The sequence below is a fragment of the Colletes gigas genome, unplaced genomic scaffold, assembly GCF_013123115.1.
Source record: "Colletes gigas isolate AHSC1104 unplaced genomic scaffold, ASM1312311v1 Colletes_gigas_Sc00020, whole genome shotgun sequence".
NCBI classification, from domain to species: Eukaryota; Metazoa; Arthropoda; class Insecta; order Hymenoptera; family Colletidae; genus Colletes; species Colletes gigas.
The window spans coordinates 544025-571549 of NW_025106649.1; the positions used below are offsets into that span (position 1 = coordinate 544025).

Consider the following 27525-nt stretch of genomic DNA (forward strand, 5'->3'; position numbering starts at 1 on the left):
AGAAGCAAAAAAAAAATCAGTAATTTCTCAGAAAATAAGCAAAAGGGTATTTACAAAAATACGTAGATAAATCAAAAAGGAAATTTACTCAATTTTTAATTTCTGAAAAAAATGATACAATGGGGGAATAGCAAAAACAAAATAAAAATTATAGGAGAGAAAATATTATCGCTTATTTTGTCAATTGCTGGAGAGAGTGTGGAGTCGTTGAGCGAATAGCGCCGAGAGGCATGGCGCGAAATCCCTCGGGTTTAAAAATAACGACCTTGACAGTCGTCGTTCACGAGGGATGCGAATTAAGAAAAACACCGAGTCAGTGGGGCTCCTTGGCGGTCGCGAGAGCAATTAACCGCGTATCGTGCGGGAGTAAATGAAAATGTTTGAAGCTGCTGGCCCGCGGTTCCATTACAGTAACGAAATACGGGGAACCACGCGTGGCCCGCGCGCATGCGTACACGCGCGTCGTTATATTCACGGAACGTTCCGTGGTGTGAGCGCGCGTACAGCTTGATTAACACGGACGTTAATGAGCACGCCGCCAGGTCGTTCATCTGACGGGACGTCGGTATCGATTCGTGCTTCGCGAAGAATGAAAATATTACGACCAGACGACCAAGTGCTCGAAAATTTCGCGGAAATCGAGCCGGGGGAATGGCCGCATTTATCCACGGACCGATGCGTATCGATCAACGTCGATGAAACCAGAAAGAGGTTGAAAGGATCGGGATAGCTTCCCGTTAGGCGAACGCTCCTCCCACGAGACAAACGTTTGCGAGTGAACCCCCTGGAAAGCTGAGAGGGTTTGTCCATCGATCAGATCTTAAGTATATTTCCAAAATACACCGCCAAAAGTTTCGAAGCAGATTCAAAACTGATCTATAAAATAATTGTCTTTGAATAAATCAGTGTTTGTTCCTGGTTGTTAGAATTCTGTTCTTTAGCGACAGTTCCTGCGCTCGCCAGCAGAGGGCTACGCTCTTGTCTCTCTCACAAGTGCTCGACCGATTATTCGTATATCTTGTTAAAGAGTTTTTGAATGTTTTCCTCTAACACTAACCATGAAATACAGGTTAAGAAACTCAAGGAATTTTGCACTCATCCAGTGAGAAACCTTCCAAAAAAAAAAAGAAACATTGAATAGCAGGTAAACTCACTTCCTTCATATAGCAAGCCACTACACATCTATTGTGAGTAATACTGTATTGAGAAGGCCTGATTGGAAGTTCGTTAATGAAGCGTTGTAATTGAACAAGACACTACTTTTCAAGAAGCTTCCAGAGGGGAAGGCAGGTTGTGAAATAGGATTATCGAACGTCATCGTGTTGCACTCTTGGCAACTTTCGATTGGGATCGTTCCTTTCGCTCGTGATTCTATTAGCACGCTTGCTGTAATAGCTTTTTCTCGTGGATTATTGATTTGACAATAGTTGTGGAACATATGGACTTTGAACTTTCGTACATAGTGATATGAGGCAAATTAGATTATTAAAAAAATTTTAGAAGATTTGTGCAAAATGATATAGTCTGATTTAAAAAAAAAAGCCCAAGAGAGAACGTCCTTGTAATCGAATATACATGAGTAAATAATTATCTATGATGAAGTTGTATTCATGTTCATATTTTTTACAGTTCAACGTTATCTCTTTACGCTAATTTAGTTCAAATGCATTTCAGAGGATAAGAATTTGCAAATGAATATTCTGTTTTTTTAACTTTTGTGAGTGAGTGTATATGAGACTTTGGGAACAAAATTAACCTTGAGAAAGGCTTCTTCACGACTCGTGTATGACAATTAGAGCATTATTCCGAGTTAAAAACCTCCTTGGTATTGTAAGGTTCCCAGAAGAAAAGTCCTGGTACTCTGCAAGTCCTTTTTTTCCACGAAGCATAATAATAGTGTTGGAATAAAGGTGGTATAGACAAAATGGTACTCCTGAGTTCTATAACGTGGAACGCACAACCGCCGTAGACTTTTCACTTGCACTTCGTGCTTGATATTCATATCTGATAATACTAGAAAAATAGACTTTTTTCTGGAGAAGTTATGCACATACTTCGGACGTAAAATACCGTCTCAGCACGAAACGAAGGTTGAATAAAATATGACTTGCACGGAGAGAAGGTATAATGGAGAGCATACATGTTCCGTATCGCGGTGAACGTCTTGAAGTATAATTAATCAAGAAATAATTGTTGTAGTTTCTGTTCTGCTAATAAATCAGACGATACGTTAAATATAAAGAACAACTCAAAAAATAATCCATTATGGAACTCTCAATTGACATTTCGATCACCTTGTATAAAATCGAATGAAACGAAACTTTTAATGATCGCAAGATACACGAATTCGAATCGTAAAAGTTAATTTTAAAAAACGTACTGATAGTTTAAAAATTGTGTATGCTCCGTAACATAGCTTCTTCTTACACTCGTTCATAGTATTCACACTTATTTGATTTATATTGCGTACCTATTACTCCACACACACACATACGTGTTTTCGTTCGATAATGCAGCAGCTGTGATTCCCCGCTTAACTACGGTCGAATCAAAACTACGTTACCAACTGCTAGCACAGAGAAATCTGACTTACCAGCAGCCAATTCGATCGGTAAGAACGTTTTCTGCATGACCGACTGCTGTAAAGAAGAAAACTGCATTTTAACTTACCTAGGCATATCTTGAAGCTGTTTTGCTCTTTGCTTGTATCGCGAGAGGGCGAAAAGAAGGGCGAGAACCGGCCACAGGGTTGATCCCGCTGCCAATTCGCCGGGATTTACGGAGCCCACGTCCGCCCCCAGAGCCCGGAGTGCTCCTACGCACAGGCTCACGTTCTCGACCTGCGCAACACAGAAACATCGATCATGCCATAAACTAGTATCTATTTGTTGCAGGAAAGAGGAATCTACAATTATTCGAGATGTCTGGCAGAAAAAATCACATATTTGGTCCTTTAATCCGCCAAAAATCATTGGTTTTCTTTATGGAATTTGTTTCTAGGCTACATAAAAATGTGCTCTTTGATAATTACAATGTTGTATCCTACGTTTTTAACATGATGAAGAGAATACCAAACGACAGAATGCTAAAGAAAATTATTACTTTCGCATTAAATTCGGGCGTTGAGGGGTTGACCTTTGTGAAATCCTTGAAAAAAATATTTGGAACTGTGTCGTTCCTCTTTCTCTCTAACTTTTAGACATTTACGCGTTGGTAAGAGATAGTTCCGAGAGCAGATCGACGCAAACAGGGCACAGAGTGCATCGTAGGTCCACGCAAAGGATGTTGCAGCGGTACACACACACGCCACACAACATTCTGCGAAACGTGATCACCGTGATCGTGGCTACCTTGTGCTAGTACGCGTGCCAGGTTAGTTAGCGTGGCCCATCGAGCCTAATAAGATCCCTGACAGAGTAACTTGACCGTGGAAGAGTGACTGGTGGGATCGAAACCAGACGATTAGAGTATTGCTTAGGCTCATAGGCTAGTTGGTGTCATCAGATACTGTTCAAACGAAACAGGAGGAGACGAGTCGAGTTCAGGGATCTTATTTGACTTGTTGCACTATGTCTTGCATGGTAGTAAAATGGTAAAGAGATAGGGTTCAAGAAAGTGGGGAGACAAAAATTATTTTTGGAAATAATTATTGCTACTTTTATATTTTCTTTATTTTTGTTCTCATTACTTTGGTCGCTAAGCATGGTCTAGTCACAGACTGGGTGTTTTGTTGCAACTTAGAAATTGTAATTTTGATGATGTAATATATGGTGATTGGCCATTTTATTGACTGTAGATATAAACACTGGACGTATTTACGTCCTTTGTTAATTTATTTAAAAAATTGGTTGAAATCGGAGACACATCTGAGACTTTTCTAACAAGTTAGCGTGCAGAGACGCTATCGTCGAGCCAACAGACCCCAAGTTCTTTCTTTCGGGAACCTTACGTAAGTATCAATAGGAAGCATTGATTTTTGGTCTTCCAAAGGGAGTCCCGTTTGCTCTTGTACATCTATCGTGTCCGAGGTATCGAACATCAAAGCAAATTAAAGCGTAAGAAGGGCAAGAGTACGTCGAGTCCCTCGGAAAGGAGTCAAAGGACAGGCAGAAAGAACTCTGTGACAAGCGTGACGAAGGACTATTACATTTACAAATAAAATCTGCTAAAAAGAAATTGCTGAAATTGTGTAACTTTAATTGTAAGTTGAAATTGATCGAAAGAGAAGATTGAAAAATCAGTATTAATTCTACCCAGTAGAGTTTTGCAACCACATCGATATTCAAGCGAGCAAGTTGGCCTCATGAGAGGCTAACATAGACAACTACCCCATTGATACAGACATCCGCGAAACGAAAACTGAGGGTCGTAGAAAATTGTCTGTAACTGCCTTCTATCCTCTTTCTCGCCAACTTTCCCTCTTGTTGTCCAGAATCCCGTGCACGGTGGACGCATCGAGGTGACTGTTACATATCGGTATACATGGTACCGAGGGTAGAACAACGCGAAGGAGGCAGAGAGTACGGTATAAGGTGTACATAAAAGACACGGCACGGGTGTACATATACGACACAACATTCTACGAAACGTGACCGCCGTGACCATGGCTACCTTGTGCTAGCACGCGTGCCGGCGTGCCACTTTTGTTTCCATTGTTCTTAAGAGCCACGGCGGCTCCGGCTTTTACCCAGAAAACAAACCGTGCTGTACTTACTGCACACGTTGCACACAGGGTGGTGAGAGGTACACAAGGAACGGAAGAGAGAGATGACTCACCCGACAATACCCCGGGTGCCCACGCGTAGGTAACAGCTAGATGGCTAGTGTGTTCGATGTAAATACCTACTGGGTGATTCACAAATGCATGCCCATGCTTACGAGGGTGTATCTACGCGCTAAAAGAAACGAAACTCTTCGTCTGCTCTATTGGGTCCTGGAAAGATGACGAGTTGGACGTCTGGCCCTACTTTTTGACCCTTCTTTCTTCCTTATTATTAATACCTTCTTCTTTCTAGCTCTTAATAGTGTGTGTTCTATTAGATCCCTTAATTTTGGCGATATTAATGATTAAAAGAAACGTACTACTGTGCAGAGCTGGAAAGATGACAAGTTGGACGACTGTCCCTACTTTTTGACCCTTTTTTCTTCCTTATTATTGATACCTTCTTCTTCTTCCTAGTTCTTATTAATCTGTATTCTATTAGATCCCTTAATTTTGGCGATATTAATGATTAAAAGAAACGTACTACTGTGCGGAGCTGGAAAGATGGCAAGTGAAAGATACACAAGTATGGCCACAGTGGATTGGTCACGTCTCTAGCCAGACGTATATTCTGTCATTCGTTATTGGTCGAAGAGGTCACGTCTACTAAACTTAAACCCAATTTTAAGGATTGGTTCTGATACCAGTGACTTACAATTAGTCGAGAGTAGCTACTTATTACCAAAGGGTTTAATGTTTAATAATCCACGAAATGATACTTGCTTGAAAAGACTCAGCAATTAGAATCTTTATCACAAATAAAAATTCGTCTGAATCGCTCTCAATAAAAATGCACTCAATGTTACTTTTCACACGTAGATATTTCTTTTCTACTAAATAAATTTTTTCATTCACATCATACAATTCATAACACTCATTTAAAATTTTGAGTTGAGTTTTGGTGGACTTGTGACAAAACAAAAAATTGTTTAAAGGGGATAGACAAAAGGCTAAGAACCACTAGTCTGGATATAGACTATACACTTAACACTGTTGTCAAAAATATTGTTTTTTACTAAAGGAAACTTTACTAAAGAACTTAACTAAAGGAAAGAAATAAGTAGTAGAAATTTGTTGGAAGCTATAAATGGAAGATTTAGGGTGTGAATTCATCCCTTGCAGCATGGGCATGTATTCATGAACCACCTTGTATACGTCAGTCTCCGATAGGGCGTATGGACGACGTAGGAACAGAATCGTGGAAACGAGAAAAATCCCCTCGACTTTCCCGTAAATGGATCCGATGTTGCTCGGTTCTTGCTTTCATATCGAGCAGCGGCTTCCAAAGTGAGAGGCACCATATCTACCAGAGGGAGGAAAGGGTGTTTTATGATTCAGGGGAATCTCCAGTGAATATTTTTAAATACAAAAATATATTATTAAAAATATTATACCCGTTCCTCTCAATATTTATAATTCATATCATCATCGCGAGTCTCACTTTGGTCTATAGTATCAACACAAAAATTTCTCTCCAGCTGTTTGTACAAAATCGATGGACGAATCATCTTCAAAAGCAGTTCATTCATCCACCTAAATTTAAATTCACTTCCCAGAAATAAAAAAAATAATTTATAACGAATGATTCTAGGGGTAAAAAAAATATACCATGCTACAGTCTTAGATATTTACATGATTTCAATTTAAAAATATCGAGTCAAGAACCAGTTAAGGATCTTCGTTCGTTCAGCTATGCAGTTATTAAAATGTTTAAAACAGCTTGGACATTTTTTTAACCCACCACGTCTAACCCAACCAATAGTGTTTCTCTACGTTTTCGGATTGAACAGAGGTTCTACGGTTTTCCAGTTATCGAGAAAGTTACGTCTCCTGAAATAAGCGGAGAATCGAGCGGAAAGAATTGTCGTAGAAAACAGACGGAGCAACGTCGCGAATAGAACAACCTGTTGGATGTTCGGCCCTTTATTAGGAAGCACAATGTCTCCCTTAGGTCCAAGGTCTTCTTTTTCGCGCTGGGAGACGCTCATAGGTACACGCGGGACGTTCGACAAGGTGGACGGAAGAATGCATTAAAAAGCACCAACACCATTTACGGCTGTCATCTCGCGTGGATAACTGGTGAGTGCTCGCTCGGATGCGTCGCGATGCATCTTGTGGACCTGCCCCTGGCCGAAGAGCTGCGTCAACATCGATAAAAGCTCGCGACGTTTTAATAGCTTCGCGTCTTTCCTCGGCGAAGATGTTATTTCGAAGCTTTTGTCGCCGATGGATAAGACCCGGGACCCATTCAAATAACTGACACAGATTTCACCCACCATTAGTTTTAAAATTGCTCCGATGTCAGTGATATAACGAATGGGCAAGATTCCAGCATATAGAGTAATGATTCTTAAAATGAACCCTTAGAGGTGATTCACAAATTGAACGTTTCTAATAATGCATTGTTTTGAAACTATACAATATCTGTGCTAATTATTTTGAGACTCGATGTACAGTAATGATTCTTAAATTGAGTCCTTAGAGGTGATTCACAAATTGAACGTTTCTAATGATGCATTGTTTTGAAACTATACAATATCTGTGCTAATTATTTTGAGACTCGATGTACAGTAATGATTCTTTAATTGAATCTTAGAAGTGATTCGTAAGTTGAACATTTCTATTCTATTATATAAAAATTTCATTTATATCAAATTTAAAATCATTTCTATTATATTAAAAATTGTTTTTAAAATCTAAATTGATTCGACAATATTTTTTACTATCCTCTATAATTACTGGGAAACCCTAAAAGTTTCAGGTCTATTTTTTTAACAGCCTATGCATCAGATATTAATTATTAAAACCATTGAAAATTAAAGTAGCCTTTGCAGGAGAATTTTCTTTGACATTTCACATTGAGATTTCTTTAACTTCCTAAAACCTAGATTAATAAATTAATTTCAATAACTATTATTACCTATTTCTGGTGAAAAAATATTATCAACGATGGATACATTGAAATTCAACGAGGAATAATTTAAGTCTTATGGAAAAAGAATTCTATACTTCTCACCATTTGCTTACGCGAAATTATGTTATATAAAAAATTTTATAAAGTCTGTTCTTCATCTTATAATTATGAAGATAATTTCCTTGATATTACTTTTAACGCGACGGAGTCCAAAATTCAGAAAAGTTTGCCTTTCGTTATACTAAACGCCAGAGTTTATTCCCATCGTTCACTCTTTTACGATCGAGCCACTTTTCAGGGATCTTATTAAACTTAAGCTATACTTTCTCACTGCACAGTTTGCCGAGTAACATAAATCAGTAATTCAAAAATTTATTAGAAGACGTTTTCTCTAAAAGGAAAAAAACTTAGATGATAAGTGGCAAGTTTTTGATAATGTAAGAAAAGTATACTTTAACAATTACACTTTGATGAACAATATAAGAATATGAGGAAAATACACAGACTTCTATATTCAAAATTTTCTTTTACACCCCTCTTGGCTCGCTAAACGTCAACTTCTTAATCCTATGAAGTCTAATGAAGGTTTAAAGTTTTTGAAAAATTCAGATATTATCTCTGACACTTCAGAAATATATTACAACGAGAATATAGTACTTTTCTGCATGCAAATGTAAACAAAAAGCGCGAAGAATAAAATAAACTTTTAAAGACTCATTACGTCCCCTTAGATTTGAAAATCTCGTTCATCATTGTGGAAAATACTATGCCAAAAAATCGAAAAATACATACTATTCAATTTCCATAAAAATCTCGTCCCAAATTTTCATTTAAAAAAAAGAAAATCAACTGTTGGGAATTTCGAAATGACAAAAATCACGTCATCCATTATTTCTTCTCACATTCGATGAACCAACTATGAATAACTATAATGGTACAATAAACGACTAGAAATGTACTTTTATATTGCACCAATTAACAATGGAATTATCAGTTATATAATGAAAAGAATGCAGTCGTAGAATTACTATTCAATTTCCATAAAAATCTCGTCCCAAATTTTCATTTAAAAAAAAGAAAATCAACTGTTGTGAATTTCGAAATGACAAAAATCACATAATCCATTATTTCTTCTCACATTCGATGAACCAACTATGAATAACTATAATGGTACAAGAAGCGACTAGAAATGTACTTTCATACTGTACCAATTAACAATGGAATTATCAGTTATATAATGGAAAGAATGCAGTCGTAGAATTATTTTGCACGGCACGTTGACTTTTTTCCCCCGCGTCGATCACGCATCGACGAAAACTGAAACGGTAAAAATTAACGAAATCAAAATTCCCGTCGCGTCACGGGCGTGCAATTAACCGGGCCCATTTGTAGATGCGATCAACCGATCCAAGGGTACCTGTCCCTCGAACTGCACGTTGGTCCAGGTTTCAGAGACGGAGGTCGAGGAAGGAGAACGGCTGAGAGCCAAAGATGCCAAGAGATGTCCTCTTATGGTAGCGTCCTCGCTCCTCTGCTGCATAACGAGGAAAACGAAAAAGAAGAAGCGTAAGAAGCTCCTCTTGGATCCCAGACCATCTCTCTTCAACCTCTGATTCCGCCTGCACAAGCATCTCGAGCGCGCGACGAGCACAGATTAATGCACTAATTGAAAACAGACATTGTGACGATCATGATTAACCATAGAGGCTTCTTTTTGGTCTCCGATCGATTCAATTTGTCAAATAAGGTGTAATATCTGCTGATTTTTTAAACGTATCTTTTGAGAAATTGAGAAGGTAGAATAAACAATTTGTAATTTTGTAATTTGTTCAAGATAAATTAATCATTTTTGTTAATCAAGAGTTCCTTTTGCCATGTAAATAAATGAAATTGTTTGCAAGAATGGGGGAAATTAAAATATTTTATTCTTTGCGAGGAATATTTTGTATAGAGTCTCGCTTAAATATCTCTATTAATTTTGAGAATACAACAAATATTTTATGTGTAATTTAAATGTTATCAAGGAAGGAATGTATTGTAGAGAATATTTTTTCTTCATTTTCAAGATGGATTTGAAATTTTTTAAATGATAATGGACCTAAAACAATTTTCACTTTCAGCATCCGCCATTTTGCCAATTTTCGATATAAATTATCTATTTTAGCACAAACAATAACGACAAATATATTAATTAAGAATTTTTTCAAGTTTTTGGTTTTAAACTATCAAGAGTGCTCCAATAATTTGCGCCAAAGAGACGTGATTTTAAAATACGCATTTATTGCAATCGAGATAACAGTAACAAATAATTATTTAAAAGTGTATAAAAAATATGAATGTACCCCTAAAATGTAGCTAAATAACGTACAAAAAAGAATCACAACATCAGACTTAGCAGTTGCATTAAAAAAATTCGTGAAAATTGCTAAATTTCGCAACTTCCACACAGAAATATCTCTCTAAAATGAATATAAAATTATAATATTATTTACCAAAAAAGAAACCCCAATAAAAGTGGAAATGACCTGGGAAACGAATATAAATTTTCCCCCAATACTGAAATTAAAATATTACTTAATCGACCTGTACCTAAAAATTATTTTATTTTCCTTCATAAAATTGTAATATTATTTACCTAAACAGAAATTCTGATAAAAGTGGAAAAAACCTGGAAAAGGAATATAAATTTCCCCCCAATACTAAAAGTAAAATATTACTTAATCGACCTGTACCTAAAAATTATTTTATTTTCCTTTATAAAATTGTAATATTATTTACCTAAAAAGAAACCCTGATAAAAGAGGAGAAAACTTGGGAAACGAATATAAATTTTCCTTCAATACTAAAAGTAAAATATTACTTAATTTACCTGTACCTAAAAATTATTTTGTTTTCATTTATAAAATTGCAATATTATTTACCTAAAAAGAAACCCTGATAAAAGAGGAGAAAACTTGGGAAACGAATATAAATTTTCCTTCAATACTAAAAGTAAAATATTACTTAATTTACCTGTACCTAAAAATTATTTTGTTTTCATTTATAAAATTGCAATATTATTTACCTAAAAAGAAACCCTGTTCAAAGTGGAAAAAACCTGGAAAAGGAATATAAATTTTCCTTCAATACTAAAAGTAAAATATTACTTAATTTACCTGTACCTAAAAATTATTTTGTTTTCATTTATAAAATTGCAATATTATTTACCTAAAAAGAAACCCTGTTCAAAGTGGAAAAAACCTGGAAAAGGAATATAAATTTCCCCCCAATACTAAAAGTAAAATATTACTTAATCGACCTGTACCTAAAAATTATTTTATTTTCGTTTATAAAATTGTAATATTATTTACCTAAAAAGAAATCCTGATAAAAGTGGAAAAAACCTGGGAAACGAATATAAATTTTCCCCCAATATTGAAATTAAAATATTACTTAATCGACCTGTACCTAAAAATTATTTTCCTTTATAAAATTGTAATATTATTTACCTAAAAAGAAACTCTGATAAAAGTGGAAAAACCTGGGAAATGAATATAAATTTTTCCCCAATACTAAAATTAAAATATTACTTAATCGACCTGTACCTAAAAATTATTTTATTTTCCTTTATAAAATTGCAATATTATTTACCTAAAAAGAAACCCTGATAAAAGTGGAAAAAACCTGGAAAAGCAATATAAATTTTCCCCCAATACTAAAATTAAAATATTACTTAATAACATTACCTAAAAATAATTTTATTTTATTCCCCTTTACAGAGGTACTTTTGAGAAACGGGTTAACGACCGTCGTGTAAATAATAATCGATCCCTGTAACGATGGATGACCACGATTTAAACTTATCGAGCAATAAGTAATCGATTCAGTCGACGCTGGAACCCGTTTCTTCGGTTTTCCAGAAGGCGCTCGTTACGTGCGTCAAATATGGTTTCGCCGGCGCATCGTGGTGCGTTAGTGGACTGCATGATTGTTGCATGTACCGCGAGTGCAAGTATCCGAGACAAAAGTCGCACGGAGACGATTGCACAACAAGAAGAGGAGGATCTTGTATCCGTCGTGGAACCGGTATCGTCGCCTACCGGAATCGGATCTTTAGAAATCGAAACTCGTAAAGCAACAATTTCATTTTCCGCTTTTCCTGGCACCGGACACCGGAAACATTCTCATCCATACAAATACAGACATCACCTCAACATTATTCGAATTAATATTTAATCTATCGGTGATGAATTAAGTTTGTGTTGGATTTCAAACAATTTATAATGACTAGATCAAAAGACAAATTTAAAAAATAAATTAAATATTGGAGAGTGATAATATTGTGTTCATATACCTACATATGATTTAATTCAATTGTATAAATTGTAATATACTGGTATAGTTATGTATTGTTAGGTACAATTCTACAATATAAGATAAAAGATAGATTTTAAAAATAAATTAAATATTGGAGAAAAATAATACTAAATATTATTTAATTTCTGTATGAATTACTATATAATACAGAATTGCATGAAACACAATATACTTATGGTTGTAAATACAAGCACAGTGTAGTTTTCGATTGCAAGACAACTAATTTGTTTTCAATATTAAATAAAATGAACGATTAATCTGATGTTTCTAATTACTAATTAAGTGCCATTGAATGTACGTGAATTTTTTAATGAATAACTTCCTTGACGTTGAATCGATGGCGGCGGATCAATCGTTTTACTTCCTGGGTCACCGGATGTAACACCTCTTGACTTTTATTTGTGCTACCACGCAAAACAATTTATAAAAATACGAATGAATATTTAGAGTCCACCGAAAAAAACATTTGAAACGATTTGGATTTTTGACTGAATAAAAAATGATTTGCTAATTGTTACTATTGCAATTTCATGTCGACAAATTACTGACAAACTATTGTTCAAAAAGGTTTTCATTGGTTTAGCGGAAATGCCTGAAATATCGTAGTGGATATTCATAAACGACAAAATTCATAACTTTGCATCTGTATAACATTTTGTAAAAATAAAATACAAAATATGTAAAAAAACAAATTCTTATTTCTTGAATATATTTAAAAAAAAACATTGTTTATTACATTATTTCTGACGCTTTAATATTGATTTTGACTTTGATTTTCAATTTTCGATTTTGATGATCAAATTAAATTTTAATATTCACAAAACCACGGAGCTAACACAATTCGAAGTTGATAAACATTTAACATAAAAAACTTGAAATAAATTAACAGGTGCTAGATATCAAACATAACTTATAAAAAAATCAAACTAAAAACTCGAACATTCATCAAATGGCAATTCAAAAAACTGCACCGAAAATTACAACAAATTTCCAGTATCATTTTCTACAACAAATAAACAACCCCCAATAAAAATAATGGTAATAAAATTTACGTTCCTTTGCTAGTGTTTTCGTTATAAAAATTTACAAAACATAGACTCGAGTTTTGACTTGTAATGGCACCGTTGTCATATAAAAGACAGTTGATGAACCAACTTCCATCGTTAGCCCTGACCAGCAGAGAGATAATTGCTGGGCCTGCGATGCCGCGAAAGAGTCAGAATTTCACGCGTTGTAAAAGGCCAGGCGTGTCTTGAACAAATACGTCGAACCACGGATCGTGCAATTATAGATTCGTCGCGCGTAGCGTGATTGGGCCGTGCATATTACCATTTACTTAATAATCTCTGGCAGCGACCGGTGTTCCGATTCGAAGCTCGCGAGGCCTCGAAAGTGACGTACACCTTCGGGCGATATCGCAACAAGAGAGATCAGCTGACGGTAAACGAGCATTGTCGGCTCTTTTCATTGTTGGAACACTGTTCCAGTAGAAGGTGTTGAAATTATTAAGTGTGGTTCGTGCGAAAAATTCATAGTTAAACGACTCGACCCACGGTCCTTTCAACGTGATCGATTCAAACGTTCTTACATCAGTTTCAATCAAGACTTTTTAATTTATAAAAATCGTCAATTCGATTCGTGAATATTATTTGCTTACAATTTATCTTGAATTTAAATATGCTCTGATTAAAAGAAAAATCGCATATTGACGTAATTTTGATAAAAATTTGAGAAAAATCAGTAGTCGTAAATCTAGCGTTAAATTTCTTTCGATCGTGATATTTTTTTTACGAGATAGAGTAAAATTAATTCTTCGTTAACGTTCTTCGGGACATTGCAATAAAGAAAAATTGCAAAATTATGAGAACACTCGATTCTAGTGGTCCTATAATTTTACGATTTTCTGATAAGCCAGTATGAATTTGTTAAAAATTATTTTTCTCTCGAGTTCGAGGAACAATACGAGACCCAGTCTGAAACTTTATAAAAGAAAACTGTTCAAATGCCTGTTGCTTATGTGCGTTTATTTAAATGTTTGTCCCGTTGGTCTTAATTAGAAAATCTTTTCTCGTTTTCGCCAGATTAAGCACATCCTTTCGTCGCTGACAGAACGCATTACCTCGTTACTCTGCTTGAGTCATGATAAAGTGAAATATAAAACTCGCTTCGCTTTTTGCGATCGGAAGACCGAGTTACACGTACATACTTATTCGAAACCAGAGACAACATTTTCTTCGTATAATAGACGACGAATTGAATGATTCAAAAATTAAATAAAATCAATCGAATGTCTTACGAATTAATAAAACCTAGAATTATTTCTAATTCAGTGCAATTCTGCTTTACATTAGTTTCACTAAATAGAAAACCCAACCTTTCTATTTGATTTATATTAATCAAATTGTCATAAAATTTACGAATAACTACAATTATTTGGATAAAAGCTCATGCTGCCCATTTAAAAAGCTGCGACGCAGAGGATCAATTAAAAAGTATATCTCGAAAGAGACAACTGAAGAAAGGCAGGGAACGTCAAGATTAACCATACCACGAATTTTTTGCCCTACGCGAAGAATGTGCGAAAGGCTCGCGATGAATCCTGAGAAGAATAACCCAGTGGAACGCTTGAACGACTCTAATCTCAAAACTGGATAAATTACAAGCGACTCTGCAGAAGAAGTGGTCATCGTTCGTGTTTAAAATGTTGTTCTTCGTCGCAATAACCAACAAATTGCTTCTTACAATTTTCAAAAAATTCAACATTATTTAATAAGTAATAAGAAGAGTCGACTCCTAGAAACGTTCGATCCAAGTTAACGATGGTATTTGCAAAAATAGTTCATAAAAATCGTAAGTTACTTTTCCAGGTAAACAGAAAATAAAAACAGACTTCGGTTACGCGGCGATATAATTTATTTGCGATAAATTTCGAAAGTTGGTTCCGCAAAGGTGGCGTAACCTTCTCGATTCGATCGTTTCCGTTCTATCGGGACCGTAAATGGGACACAAAGTTCAGCGGCGTCCGAGGACAGCCTCTAATCTCGGTTTCTCGTGGTACAAAAAGTCGATGGACCGATTAATTTTAGAGATGGCTCGTGCCTACGGGGCTTTCCTCGGTGTTAAACAGCCATCGCATTTATCTGTCGGATATAGACCGGCTTTTCTTGTCACGGGCCATGTGCTCCTTCAACTCGCTGTTGCATCCAGGCCTTGCTTCATAATTATCGTGAGAGTACGGAAGTGAAAAGGGGAGAAGGACACGCGAGAAGAACGGAGTGATCGCATTTACTTTTTCTTTTTCTAAAAATAAGAGCCTCAAGTAGCGACGAATCGAGCTACTAAAACGTTCTCCAAAATGTTCTCAACCTTGTGCCCGTTAAAAGAAATAATCGAAGGACACAAACTATTCAACTTCGATTTTAATGTGCTTTTGCAGAATAATAGTAGCGAGACAATTATAAGTTTAAACCCATCTATTCACAAGATGACTCGTCAAATTTAATATTAGAATTTTGAAGAATATGGGATTTTAATATAAATCTAACAAGGTATTCGTATTAAACAAAGTTTGAAACTCGCGGTCTTGGCGCCGCGTTTCTATTGGTCATGCGCGAGCCAATCACGCGTTTTTTCCCGCGTTGACCGTGCGCGTTCTTTTGTTAACGCGCCTCGAAAACCATGTGCAATGTTAAGCGATCGCGTCGTACTTTGACTACAAATTAATGCCCATTTCCATCCGCAAACACAATACTCTTAAATACTCGTGAAACCGTGGAAAGTGTTTGCTCGAAATCAATCCATCGCCCTAACAATTCGTTACTGACAAATTCGTTATTAACAAAAAGTTACTTTTATTTTTGTGACACGTGATTGTTTTCTACCGGACAACCGAGTTCTCGAAATAGTTCTGCAGCTCGTACGGAATAATAATTCTGCCAATCAAGGAGAATATTGTCGTTTAGAAGGAATGTGAAACAACGACGTATGGAATTCATGATTTCATTAAAAGGTACAAAGCGAAGATAATTACGTTTCGTCTAATGACTCGTGAGTTCCTAGTGAGTTGGAATTCAGACTAAGTTTCCTCGAAGCCACTGCCAAACGATTACACGTGAGTTGCATACAAGTATTAAGTGAATTCCTTGCATTTCTAACCTGATTTTTCAACGCGACTACTCGGTTTAAATAACACAAAGAACGACGTTTCGACGCAGAAATTTATTTAGTCTTAATAGTGTATTTATGATTATAAGTAAAATAGAAAATGCTTTGTGTCATTATATTAATCAAATAATTTATTCTAACCATGAAAAGTAGATTAGATATTGATGTGCAGAAAATTCTTACGTCAAACATCAAAAGTTTCAAGCTTATTTAACGGAAGTAGAAACGTTGATTCGTCTTCTTATAATTCATTAATTAATTACAGCGAACGATATCGAGGTAAAAGCTTAATTGTTTCGATTTACCAATTTAATAGACGCATCGAACTTCCATTGCCTCTGGCTCGCTAATTCGCGTTCGAAATTAAACGTTTTCGGCAATGAAAGTTTCACGAGTGTTGTTTTAGCGTGTAATTTCGAACGATCGTATATTTTCGTCGCGTCGTAGCGAGTAATTGCGCGAATTACCGACGCGTTAACTAATTGATTTGATACAGACGTAATTAAAGTCCAATTAAATTCCTAAAACTACACAATCTGGAATGTTTCGTGTCCACTCGTATACTTCGATCGACAACGATAACCAGAGTTCGGAAAGTCACGAAATAATTAAGCAGTTTCTGGTGATTTCTTTTCGCGCGTTAATCAACAAATAAATAACTTTCTCTTTCCCTTGTTTTTATCGAACGAATTTAATACCAAATGTGAAAAATTAATTTTTTCTTGTACCGTAAATATTTTCATTTTTTTTTTAATTGAACATAACTTTTTGAGTACATGGAACATTTTTATTATTTTAAATTATATTTACACGCGATTATCTGTTAAAAAATATATTTTTACCGTTTCTTTTCACCGAAGAATTTAATTTCTTTTTCTGTACGTAAACCTTTTGCATTACAGCCATGTTACTGTTGCTTTAAGCGAGCTTCTTTTCTGCTTCATCATTTCTAAACAAATTTTATAAATATTCATTGAATTTCGAGTACGATTTCACAATGTTTCTATCACGTGTAGTCTAGCAGCCCGGATATGCACGATATTGGATATCGTTTACTAGTAATATGTATCATGTTTCTCGATATGAACATGTTCATGTTCCGTCTGTCCAGGTAATTTTTTTGCAATCCAAACGAATGTTTTAAGCGTATATTAAATAGCAAAACTGTCGTTATTGCGTAGAATTCGAACATTTGTTATTTTAATCCCTTTTATTTATCCAGAAAAAATATTTTAATTCCAAGTCATCGTTCCGGTGCAGTTAAAAAATTGTCATAAATAATGCGACATTTTTCTAACTTTTTTTATTCCATTGTGTGCCTCATTAAGATTAAAATTTCGAATTGTCGTCTATTATTTAAATAATCTATCCATGTAGTCGATTATGATTTCCGTAATATTATTTTAATTGATCGTAATGTCTCGGATCACGCGTTCTATCGACACTTAATGTCGTCGAAAGTATTAATATATTATATTCAGTTTTCTCTTTCTGAATATTTCTGCCGTCGTTGCAGTTTCATGTTCTTCTCACAGATCAATATACTGATGCAATACTATGCTTGCGAAACTTGTATCTTGCATTAAATTACTACCGACCGATTTTTCTGTTATTACAACCGCGAGTATTACTGTAATAAGTTACAAGGTTTACCACTTCGTTCAATTGACCACTGTAACTTAAATCAATGCGAGTGCTTTGAATAGCAGAGGTAGAGCAGTATGCAGACGCTTAGGTCAACGAAAGGACCGTGGCTCGTTGACACAGTTATAAAGTTTTCCTTAATTTAACTGTTACTAATCAAATATTTTAGCTTAGATATATTGAAATGAAACTATTTTAGTTGCATTTATGTCAGTTACATTAATTTTTATTTTATTTCCACGCTTTGTAGACAAGAATTGATTGTAGTATGTAGATGTCAAACTAAACAAAATGGCGGTGGCTCGCTGACATAGTTACAAAGTTTCATTAATTTAGGTTAGATATTTTAGGTTAGATATATTGAAATGAAACTATTTAAGTTGCATCTATGTTAGTTTCATTAATTTCTATTTTATTTCCACACTTTGTAGACAAGAATTGATTATAGTATGAAGATATTAAAGTAAACAAAATGGCGGTGGCTCACTGACATAGTTAGAAAGTTTCTTTAATTTAATTACTACTAATCAAATATTTTAGGTTAAATATATTGAAATGAAACTATTTTAGTTGCATCTATGTTAGTTTTATTAATTTTTATTTTATTTCCACGCTTTATAGACAAGAATTGATTGGTAGTATGTAGATGTTAAAGTAAACAAAATGGCGGTGGCTCGCTGATATAGTTACAAAGTTTCTTTAATTTAACTGCTACTGATCAAATATTTTAGGTTAGATATATTGAAATGAAACTATTTTAGTTGCCTCTATAATAGTTTCATTATTTTCTATTTTATTTTCACACTTTGTAGACAAGAATTGATTGTAGTATTTAGATTTTAAAGTAAACAAAATGGCGGTGGCTCGCTGATATAGTTACAAAGTTTCTTTAATTTAGGTTAGATATATTGAAATGAAACTATTTTAGTTGCATTTATGTCAGTTTCATTAATTTTTATTTTATTTCCACGCTTTGTAGACAAGAATTGATTGTAGTATGTAGATGTTAAAGTAAACAAAATGGCGGTGGCTCGCTGACATAGAAAGTTTCTTTAATTTAATTGCTACTAATCAAATATTTTAGGTTAGATATATTGAAATGGAATTATATTAGTTGCTTCTGTATTAGTTTCATTATTTTCTATTTTATTTTTACACTTTGTAGACAAGAATTGATTGTAGCATGTAGATGTCAAAGTGAACAAAATGGCGGTGGCTCGCTGATATAGTTACAAAGTTTCTTTAATTTAACTGCTACTGATCAAATATTTTAGGTTAGATATATTGAAATGAAACTATTTTAGTTGCCTCTATAATAGTTTCATTATTTTCTATTTTATTTTCACACTTTGTAGACAAGAATTGATTGTAGTATTTAGATTTTAAAGTAAACAAAATGGCGGTGGCTCGCTGATATAGTTACAAAGTTTCTTTAATTTAGGTTAGATATATTGAAATGAAACTATTTTAGTTGCATTTATGTCAGTTTCATTAATTTTTATTTTATTTCCACGCTTTGTAGACAAGAATTGATTGTAGTATGTAGATGTTAAAGTAAACAAAATGGCGGTGGCTCGCTGACATAGAAAGTTTCTTTAATTTAATTGCTACTAATCAAATATTTTAGGTTAGATATATTGAAATGGAATTATATTAGTTGCTTCTGTATTAGTTTCATTATTTTCTATTTTATTTTCACACTTTGTAAACAAGAATTGATTGTAGCATGTAGATGTCAAAGTGAACAAAATGGCGGTGGCTCGCTGACATAGTTAGAAAGTTTCTTTAATTTAATTGCTACTAATCAAATATTTTAGGTTAGATATACTGAAATGGAATTATATTAGTTGCTTCTGTATTAGTTTCATTATTTTCTATTTTATTTCCACACTTTGTACACAAAAATTGATTGTAGTATGTAGATGTTAAAGTAAACAAAATGGCGGTGGCTCGCAGACATAGAAAGTTTCTTTAATTTAATTACTAATCAAATATTTTAGGTTAGATATATTGAAATGAAATTATTTTAGTTGCCTCTATAATAGTTTCATTGTTTTCTATTTTATTTTCACACTTTTTAATGAAAAATTGGTACGATTTTGAACGATACTCGTGGTATGTGCAACGAAACGCGAAACAAAAATTATCCCCGAACCCCATAACCGCCCACGTTCGCGCGAGGTGTATTGCAAAGGATTATTGTGTCAACATTAGCATGTAAGAATGACAATCGCTTTGGCGATTTATATGGGCTATTGTGTCTCCCAATATAATAAGGACTTCGTTAGCGACGCGACTATCTTTTGACAGTTATGCGTCGAAGACAAATGGATCGAAAATTAATGCCCGTGTTAAATAACAGCGGATCACCGTTTGTATAAAAGCTAACGAGTCCACAATGAAAACGCAATATTTCTTCGTTGTCCCCCGTACGTTTTAAATACCGCGTTGTAAATTCCACGAAACATAATAACTCAATAATTGTAAAATATTAACATTGGTCTACGTTATTGGTATACGTTTGGTAATATTCCAGCTATTTGTTAAACGTTTCGACTTCTAAGTTCTTTTTAAAAATTGTTAACGAATTATACAGTAAAAATAAAATTTAGTTATAAATAATAGATTAATTGATTATATTTCTCGATGACAAGAGTTCCTACTAAAGTCAATTTTAATTACTATACGAGAAGAAAATACCCCTAAAACGAAACATAAAAAAAGGTTCAAAGGGAAGGAATAGAGTAACAGAATTTTAATTTAATTCTATAAATCACTATTAAATTCAATTTTGATTACTATACGAGAAGAAAATACCCCTTAAAACGAAACATAAATAAAGATTCAAAGGGAAGGAAGAAAGTAACAAAATTTTAATGTAATTTTATGTCACTACTGAATTCAATTTTAATTATTATATGACTGAAAAAATACCTTTTAAAATGAAATATAAAAGAACTTTTGAAGAGAATTTAATTTAAATTTACAATTAATTCGCTACTAAATTGAATTTTAATTGCAGTACATTAAATACCTTTTAAAATAAAATATAAAAGAAGTTACGAAGGGTTGAAAACGTCTTGATCGAGAGGAGAAGGGAACTAAAAATAAAATTTTAGCGTAATCTGCAAGGTCGCCACCGTAATCTAATTTTCTCGAAAGCGTTCGACGATTCTCGGTTCGAATCGAATCGGCATGCTTTCGAGTGCCCCGGTCGTTCCGGAGAAACCTCGATAAAGCGACACGCGGGCCGCTCGAGGAGGCCCGAAACCGGGGTCCCAAGGCAATTATTAGCCGTCGTTCGATATTCTTTTTTCCATCGGGGCCGCCAATTTTTTCCCGCAGATTACACCATCACCGTTATGCACATTCCGTAAATTCCCCGAGGTCGTTGGGACCATTAAAGACGCCTTCCCTTCGCTTCCATCTCGTAGATTGATTCGCTGGCTTTTGTACTCGCTGGGCGGGTCGGCAACGGGAAGGTAAAGCCCGCTGATGCATACACGGAAACCAACTATAGAAACTCGTTGAACACGCAATACGTCCTTTATTCGTCGGTGCTCGGAACAAGGCGCGATTTATGGCGCAGTCGAAAAGAAACCATCGTAAAAAAAAAAACAGCTCGTAAACGGACATAATAAATATTTTTACGAAATTTTAAGCACACTTTGTACACGAAACTTCCTTCTTGTTCATATCCATGCTTCTCCATTTACTTTTTCGTGATGAAAAGATACTAAGGGGTCAGAGTGGAGCAATAATTAATTCAAAATTTTCTCGTTGAAAAATCAGGTTTCCAATTAAGTCTCAATATCAATTCTATATTATATACGATATATTGTTTGTCTATAAGCACTGTTTTTTACTTCGAAAAAAAATATTTTCTCTGGTACACTAATGGATTTTTATACTTATAATAATGAATATTTTTACGAAATTTTAAGCACACTTTATACGCGAAACTTCCTTCTTCCTTTTTCATATCCAACCTTCTCCATTTTCTTTTTCGTGATAGAAATCTATTTTCTATTATATTGAGCAATAATTAATTTAACGTTAAAATTTTCTCATTGAAAAATCAGGCTTCCAATTAAGTCTCAATATCAATTTTATTTTGTTCTATATTATATACGATATATTGCTTGTCTATAAGCACTGTTTTTTACCTTGAAAAAAAATATTATATTTTCTCTGGTACACTAATGGATTTAGTTTTTTATCCGTATAATAATGAATATTTTTCCAAAATTTTAAGCACACTTTATACGAAACTTCCTTCTCCGTTGTTCATATCCAACCATCTCCATTTTCTCTTTCGTGATAGAAATCTAGTTGGGGGCCAAGTGGAGCAGTAATTAATTTAACGTTAAAATTTTCTCGTTGAAAAACCACGTTTCCAATTAAGTCTCAATTTTATTTTGTTCTATATTATATACGATATATTTGTCTATAAGCACTGTTTTTGACCTCAACTGTAATAATATTACATTTTCTCTAGTACACTAATGGATTTTTATCCATATAATAAATAAATTAATAAATAATCAACTTTTAATTACCCTTTGGTGAAATGATCATAATCCTAAAAAAGAATTTGTTCTAATCTGCCTGGAAATATTAACACTACTAATTTATAAAAATTGAAAGTATAATTTTTATTCATAATTCTTGCAACTCTTGAGTTTCTTAGAAATTTATATTATAATATCTAATGCATTCTTTTTACTAATTAGTCCCTTAGATCGGAGCCAAGACTCGTTGAAAGCATTCGTCGTTCCCATATCGTTTCGTAATAGCTTATCGAAGGTATCTGCGAATTTCTACTCCTATATCTTGAAATTTATGTCATCTATGTGTGTGGATCAAATACCATCGATTCAATGCCCAACAATCGCATTCTGTTCTATCGGCTTTAATCTCGTCTTATCTCCTGTTGGCTCTTCGATATATACCAGACTAAAACCAACAAGTTGCAAGCGTGTTGCCAAACAGAGATTTTACGATCAGCGTCGCGTTGTTTTACGTGAAGTCATTTCCAAGATTAAAACACCACTCGTACTTTCTAGGAATTGTTCGTAATTACAATTTATACGGAATCAAATCTCTTAATGAAGTTTCTTTGCACTCCTTTTCCAATTCAAACTCATTCAAACTTATTCAAACTTATTCATTCATGGCCTTGTTTGGTATCGTTTTCCCTGGAACCTTATTTTAAATAAACTCCACAAAATTTGGAAAGAAATGTCTATAGTTAAAAATTTTATATTATATTGAAACTTAAACTTTAATTTTTGACAACGAAATAAGCACGAGATTATTAACACGGTTGATGGCCATTTTTCCCACGTCTAAAAGAGCATTTGTTCAAATTTTAATGAGAAAAGAACAAATATTAAAGTTTGGAAGATAGCAAGTTCGAATCGCCGGTCACCGGTGACCACCGTAAAAATCCACGCGTTAAATAGCAATATTGTAAATCTATTTGCACCTAATGCCATGCAGCCTTCTTACCCAATCGTTATTCATTTGTCAAACACGACAATCATCGCGTTCCCGTATTTGGAACAAGTTTGGCGCTCGGTAAAACGTACCGTTACTAATAAACGAAACCAATTGTCCGTATTTCGCGAGTAATGAATCGCGAACGATGAAATCTCGATGCAGACGAAATTATTGTGACTCATTTGATCGTTCGGCATTGAGGTTTGCGCATATCGTCCGACCCTGTTAACGTTGGCTGCGGTGCAGGCAACAGAGGCTGGAAACCGCTTGATTCGCGCGAGATATGCACACGTATTACCACCGTTACGATTGTTCGTACACCCGAAATTACGTAACCAGTCGTTGAATCATATCGAATGCGTTTCGAGCAGATTAAACTTTCACATTTCCATCGGGGGGAAAAAATACCGAATTCTTCAAATTAAACGCGACGCGTCATCTTAAAATCAAAGTTTCTTTCATCTATGCCATGTCAAAAAAAAATTATTAATAAGAAGAATAGAATTATTCAAGCAAAATATAAGTGTACATATTTATATTATACAAACCAAAAATATAGTTACTCCTGTTCCTACAAAGTTATAATTTAATAGCAAGGCAATAATTTTTTTTTGAATATTTATATAGAATATAAATGATATTCATTTCTGATCCCATGCATCTTAATAATTTTTTAGATTGAATGCTGCAAATTATAGTTGACAAGATTTAAGGTGATCTTGATATTTTGATGAAATAGGAAAATAGCAAAAAAATTAGTTTTTTATGCCAAACAACTTTCATTAGAAATATTTTTTTATACAATATGTAATTGACGAAAAAAATAAAGGTGAAAGAGTTCAAAGCTTGCATAAAATGGAGTCTATTTTCTTCCAGCGGAAGACGTTTTAAATAAAAGAGAAAATAATTGTTAAACAAGCATGTACCTCGAATCGATGTATTTAAAATCGAACATTGGTCCGCGTAACCAAAAATGATTGCTTAATTATTTTCTCTCGCAACGAGGGAAACTAAAAGTCAACGACAAAGTGACGTAACTGGCTGCTTTAAGTGATTTCAACGCGTGTACCTCAGCGTGGCGCGACACCGCATAAAATGTGTAATAACGTCAGTGTAATTTAATAATTTTATGTTGACCCCAGCAGGAGAATGAATTTTATATACTCGACTCTTGAAACTCTGACTTTCGCTTAATCCATAATTTCGTGGACGTGCATGTAGGTAACCGTGTCCCCGCGGGAGCTACTAAAACGTCCATTTATTAACCCTCTATTACATAATGTACACGACGGGGAACCTAATAAATAAATTCCCGTAAGCTCGAGACGAGACATTTTGTAGTTTCTTTCGAACTGGTTAATTTTAGCGTTGGTTAAGTTTCATATTCGATAAGGGGAGATTAATAAGGAAATAAAATCCCTTGGAATATTTAAAGTTTAAAGAATATTAAAAATATTTGATTAATAATATTGTTGAATTTTACAATACTCAATGAATATCAAAAAGTTTTGGCAAAAATTTAATAACATTCTATTGCTGAATCTCACCTTTTATATTAAATATACATTTGTTCTATATTATTGTACCCCCTTAAAAAGGAAAGAAATTTAAGGGTTGTTCTGGTTCCTCCAGCCTTAAAATAATTTGTTGAAAAGATTAGGCTTCCTGGAAGTCGAGATTCTAGTTTATATAATAAATTAAAAATACTGGTGGTTCGATCCTTATTTAGGGATGTTTCTCCGAGGGATTCGAAATATTACAAAGTCGATGGTATACTAAACGAGGTAGGATGTAGGAAAATACCGTCGAGCCGAGACTAATTGGAAAGAATTTCTGTTTGCGACAAGATAATGATTCCAAACATTCTCCGAGACTCTGTACAGAATATTTATAATAAAACCAAGAGGAAGGGATATTATGCACCATAGTTAGGCTGCTTTAATCGCCCAATCTGAATCCCATGGAGCTACTATGGGATGCATTAGAAATTGCAAACCAACGTCTACTCCATATTTACTGGAAATTATAAGATAGTTGCAGGAATATTTGATAAAGGAAATTTCAAGAATTCGCTACATTGTAATTAAAAAGAACGGAAGATATTTCGATGGAAGGGACGTAGAAAATTATGAAACAATTATTGCAAAATTAATATAGGAAATCGTCGTCTTATCATTCTTCTGATAGATTAAAATGAAGCGTACAAATTTTTACAGTAAATAAAATAGATTTTATTTTCTATTGCTAAACACCAAACTATTAATATTTTTAATCAATTTATTTTCCAAGAATTTTCAACGAATTTCAAATATTTCTTTTTGATATTATAATTGTCGACACCTGAATATCTATGATTAGAACACATGAAACGACTTTTAAAAATTATCCTGCGAAAACGAATCGACATAATTGAAAATGAAACAACAGAAACTGAAGATGAACAGGATAGATTTTTTATTTTCTATTGCTATACCAAACTACTAATATTTTTTGTTAATTTTCCAAGAATTTTCAACCAATTTGAAATATTTTTTTTGGTATTATAATTGTCGACACCTAAATATCTATAATTAGAACACATGAAACGAATTTGAAAAAATCATTCTGCGAAAACGAATCGACATAATTGAAAATGAAACAACAGAAACTGAAAATTAATAGGATAGCTTTTATTTTCTATTGCAAAAAAACCAAACTACTAATATTTTTTGTTAATTTTCCAAGAATTTTCAACGAACTTGAAATATTTCTTTTTGGTATTATAATTGTTGATACCTAAATATCTATAATTAGAACACATGAAACGACTTTTAAAAATCGTCCTGTGAAAAGGAATCGATATAATTGAAAATGAAACAACAGAAACTGAAGATGAACAAGATTAAATGATATTCAAAATTAAGTTTGACTTTTCTTCTTTGCTTAAATATTTTTGCGCAATTCGACTGTACTAAAGTGTTCGATATTTGCATAGAATTGTTCCTGGTAGCTTGAATGGCGGAACAGTATTGCACACATTCCGAACTCGCTTTTTTCCCCGGTCTCCATCGACACTTAAAATACTCGGTATTCGGTGACAAATGTAGCAGAGAAACGTATTCGTGCCGCTTTGACTTCTTTTTCTAAAGGCCGCGTTTCCCGTCAGGGACTTCCTACGGCCTTTCTTTCCCATTCGTCAAACACGGTGCCGTGTTTTTTGCTGCAACTCTTTCAGAACGGGTCGACGACGAAACGCGTAAAAAACACGCGCGCCTATTGTTGCCGCACATCGAGTTTTTCCACGAAACAACGCAATTGTAGCTTGACGCACGGATTCCTAATCACGGCGCCACTAAGAACGGGCGAAATTTGATTCGAATAACAGATAACCAACAAACACAACGTACAATTTATTCACGACGCGAAGATATTCCATTTTATACGTAATTGAAAATTTTATTTCCGGTTGAACGAGTTGGGGATAAATTTTTTATTTTGTTTTTATTTACGAACAAAGTGTGTAAATGAAATTTGTCAAAATACTTTTGAATCAATGAATTAATTTTTTGTTATCTATTTATATAAACGATAGTTCTTAGTATTATAATGTTGAAATTGTATACTTCGATTTAAAAGAAATAAGGAACGCTAACGTAGTCAATAGAATGAATTTCCTCGTCGGGTCGTGTCTCTTTTATCACGGTCAATCAACGTCTCCTGTTTGAAGAAAAGATTTTGGTTGCTCAAGGCCATTCCTCTAACAGTAAATTGCGTCAGGCTCTTAGGTGTACAAACTCTCATGCTTGCCACTCTGTTTGAAAGATGAAGCACGTTGTGCCTGCAGGGTTGCGCCTTTTGTCTCTGAAATACAACGATGGAGAGTGGCAAAGAGACCAAAGATGGGGTTCGGTGGTCTCCAAGAGCCAAAACCTTTTGTCCCCATCTCGTGGTTCCTTTATACTTATCGGCTCTCGCATCTTCAACGTGATCTAATTTACCTGTGATCTCGGAATCATTTTAACATCGAAATGTACGATTCGAAATTAGGGGTTCGTCAAATGTAATTTTAAGAAGATAATAAAGTAATACTAAGACCACGAAGCTAGTAGATATACCGGAAGATAATATATTTTAGTATTTTCGATATTTATTGTACTGCCCCTTATACCAGAATATTATTTAACTCTATTCTGAATCCATAAAT

At 34.2% G+C, this 27525-nt stretch overlaps 1 protein-coding gene across 1 annotated transcript in view; it reads right to left on the reverse strand.

Moving 5' to 3' along the window:
• LOC122400878 (neuron navigator 3) overlaps positions 1-27525 on the reverse strand; it is a 345501-nt gene that overhangs the window by 262437 nt on the left and 55539 nt on the right. Inside the window, exon 5 of the mRNA XM_043402613.1 lies at positions 2671-2840. Within this exon, the coding sequence (XP_043258548.1) occupies positions 2671-2840 (170 nt within the window). The remainder of the gene's footprint in view (positions 1-2670; positions 2841-27525) is intronic.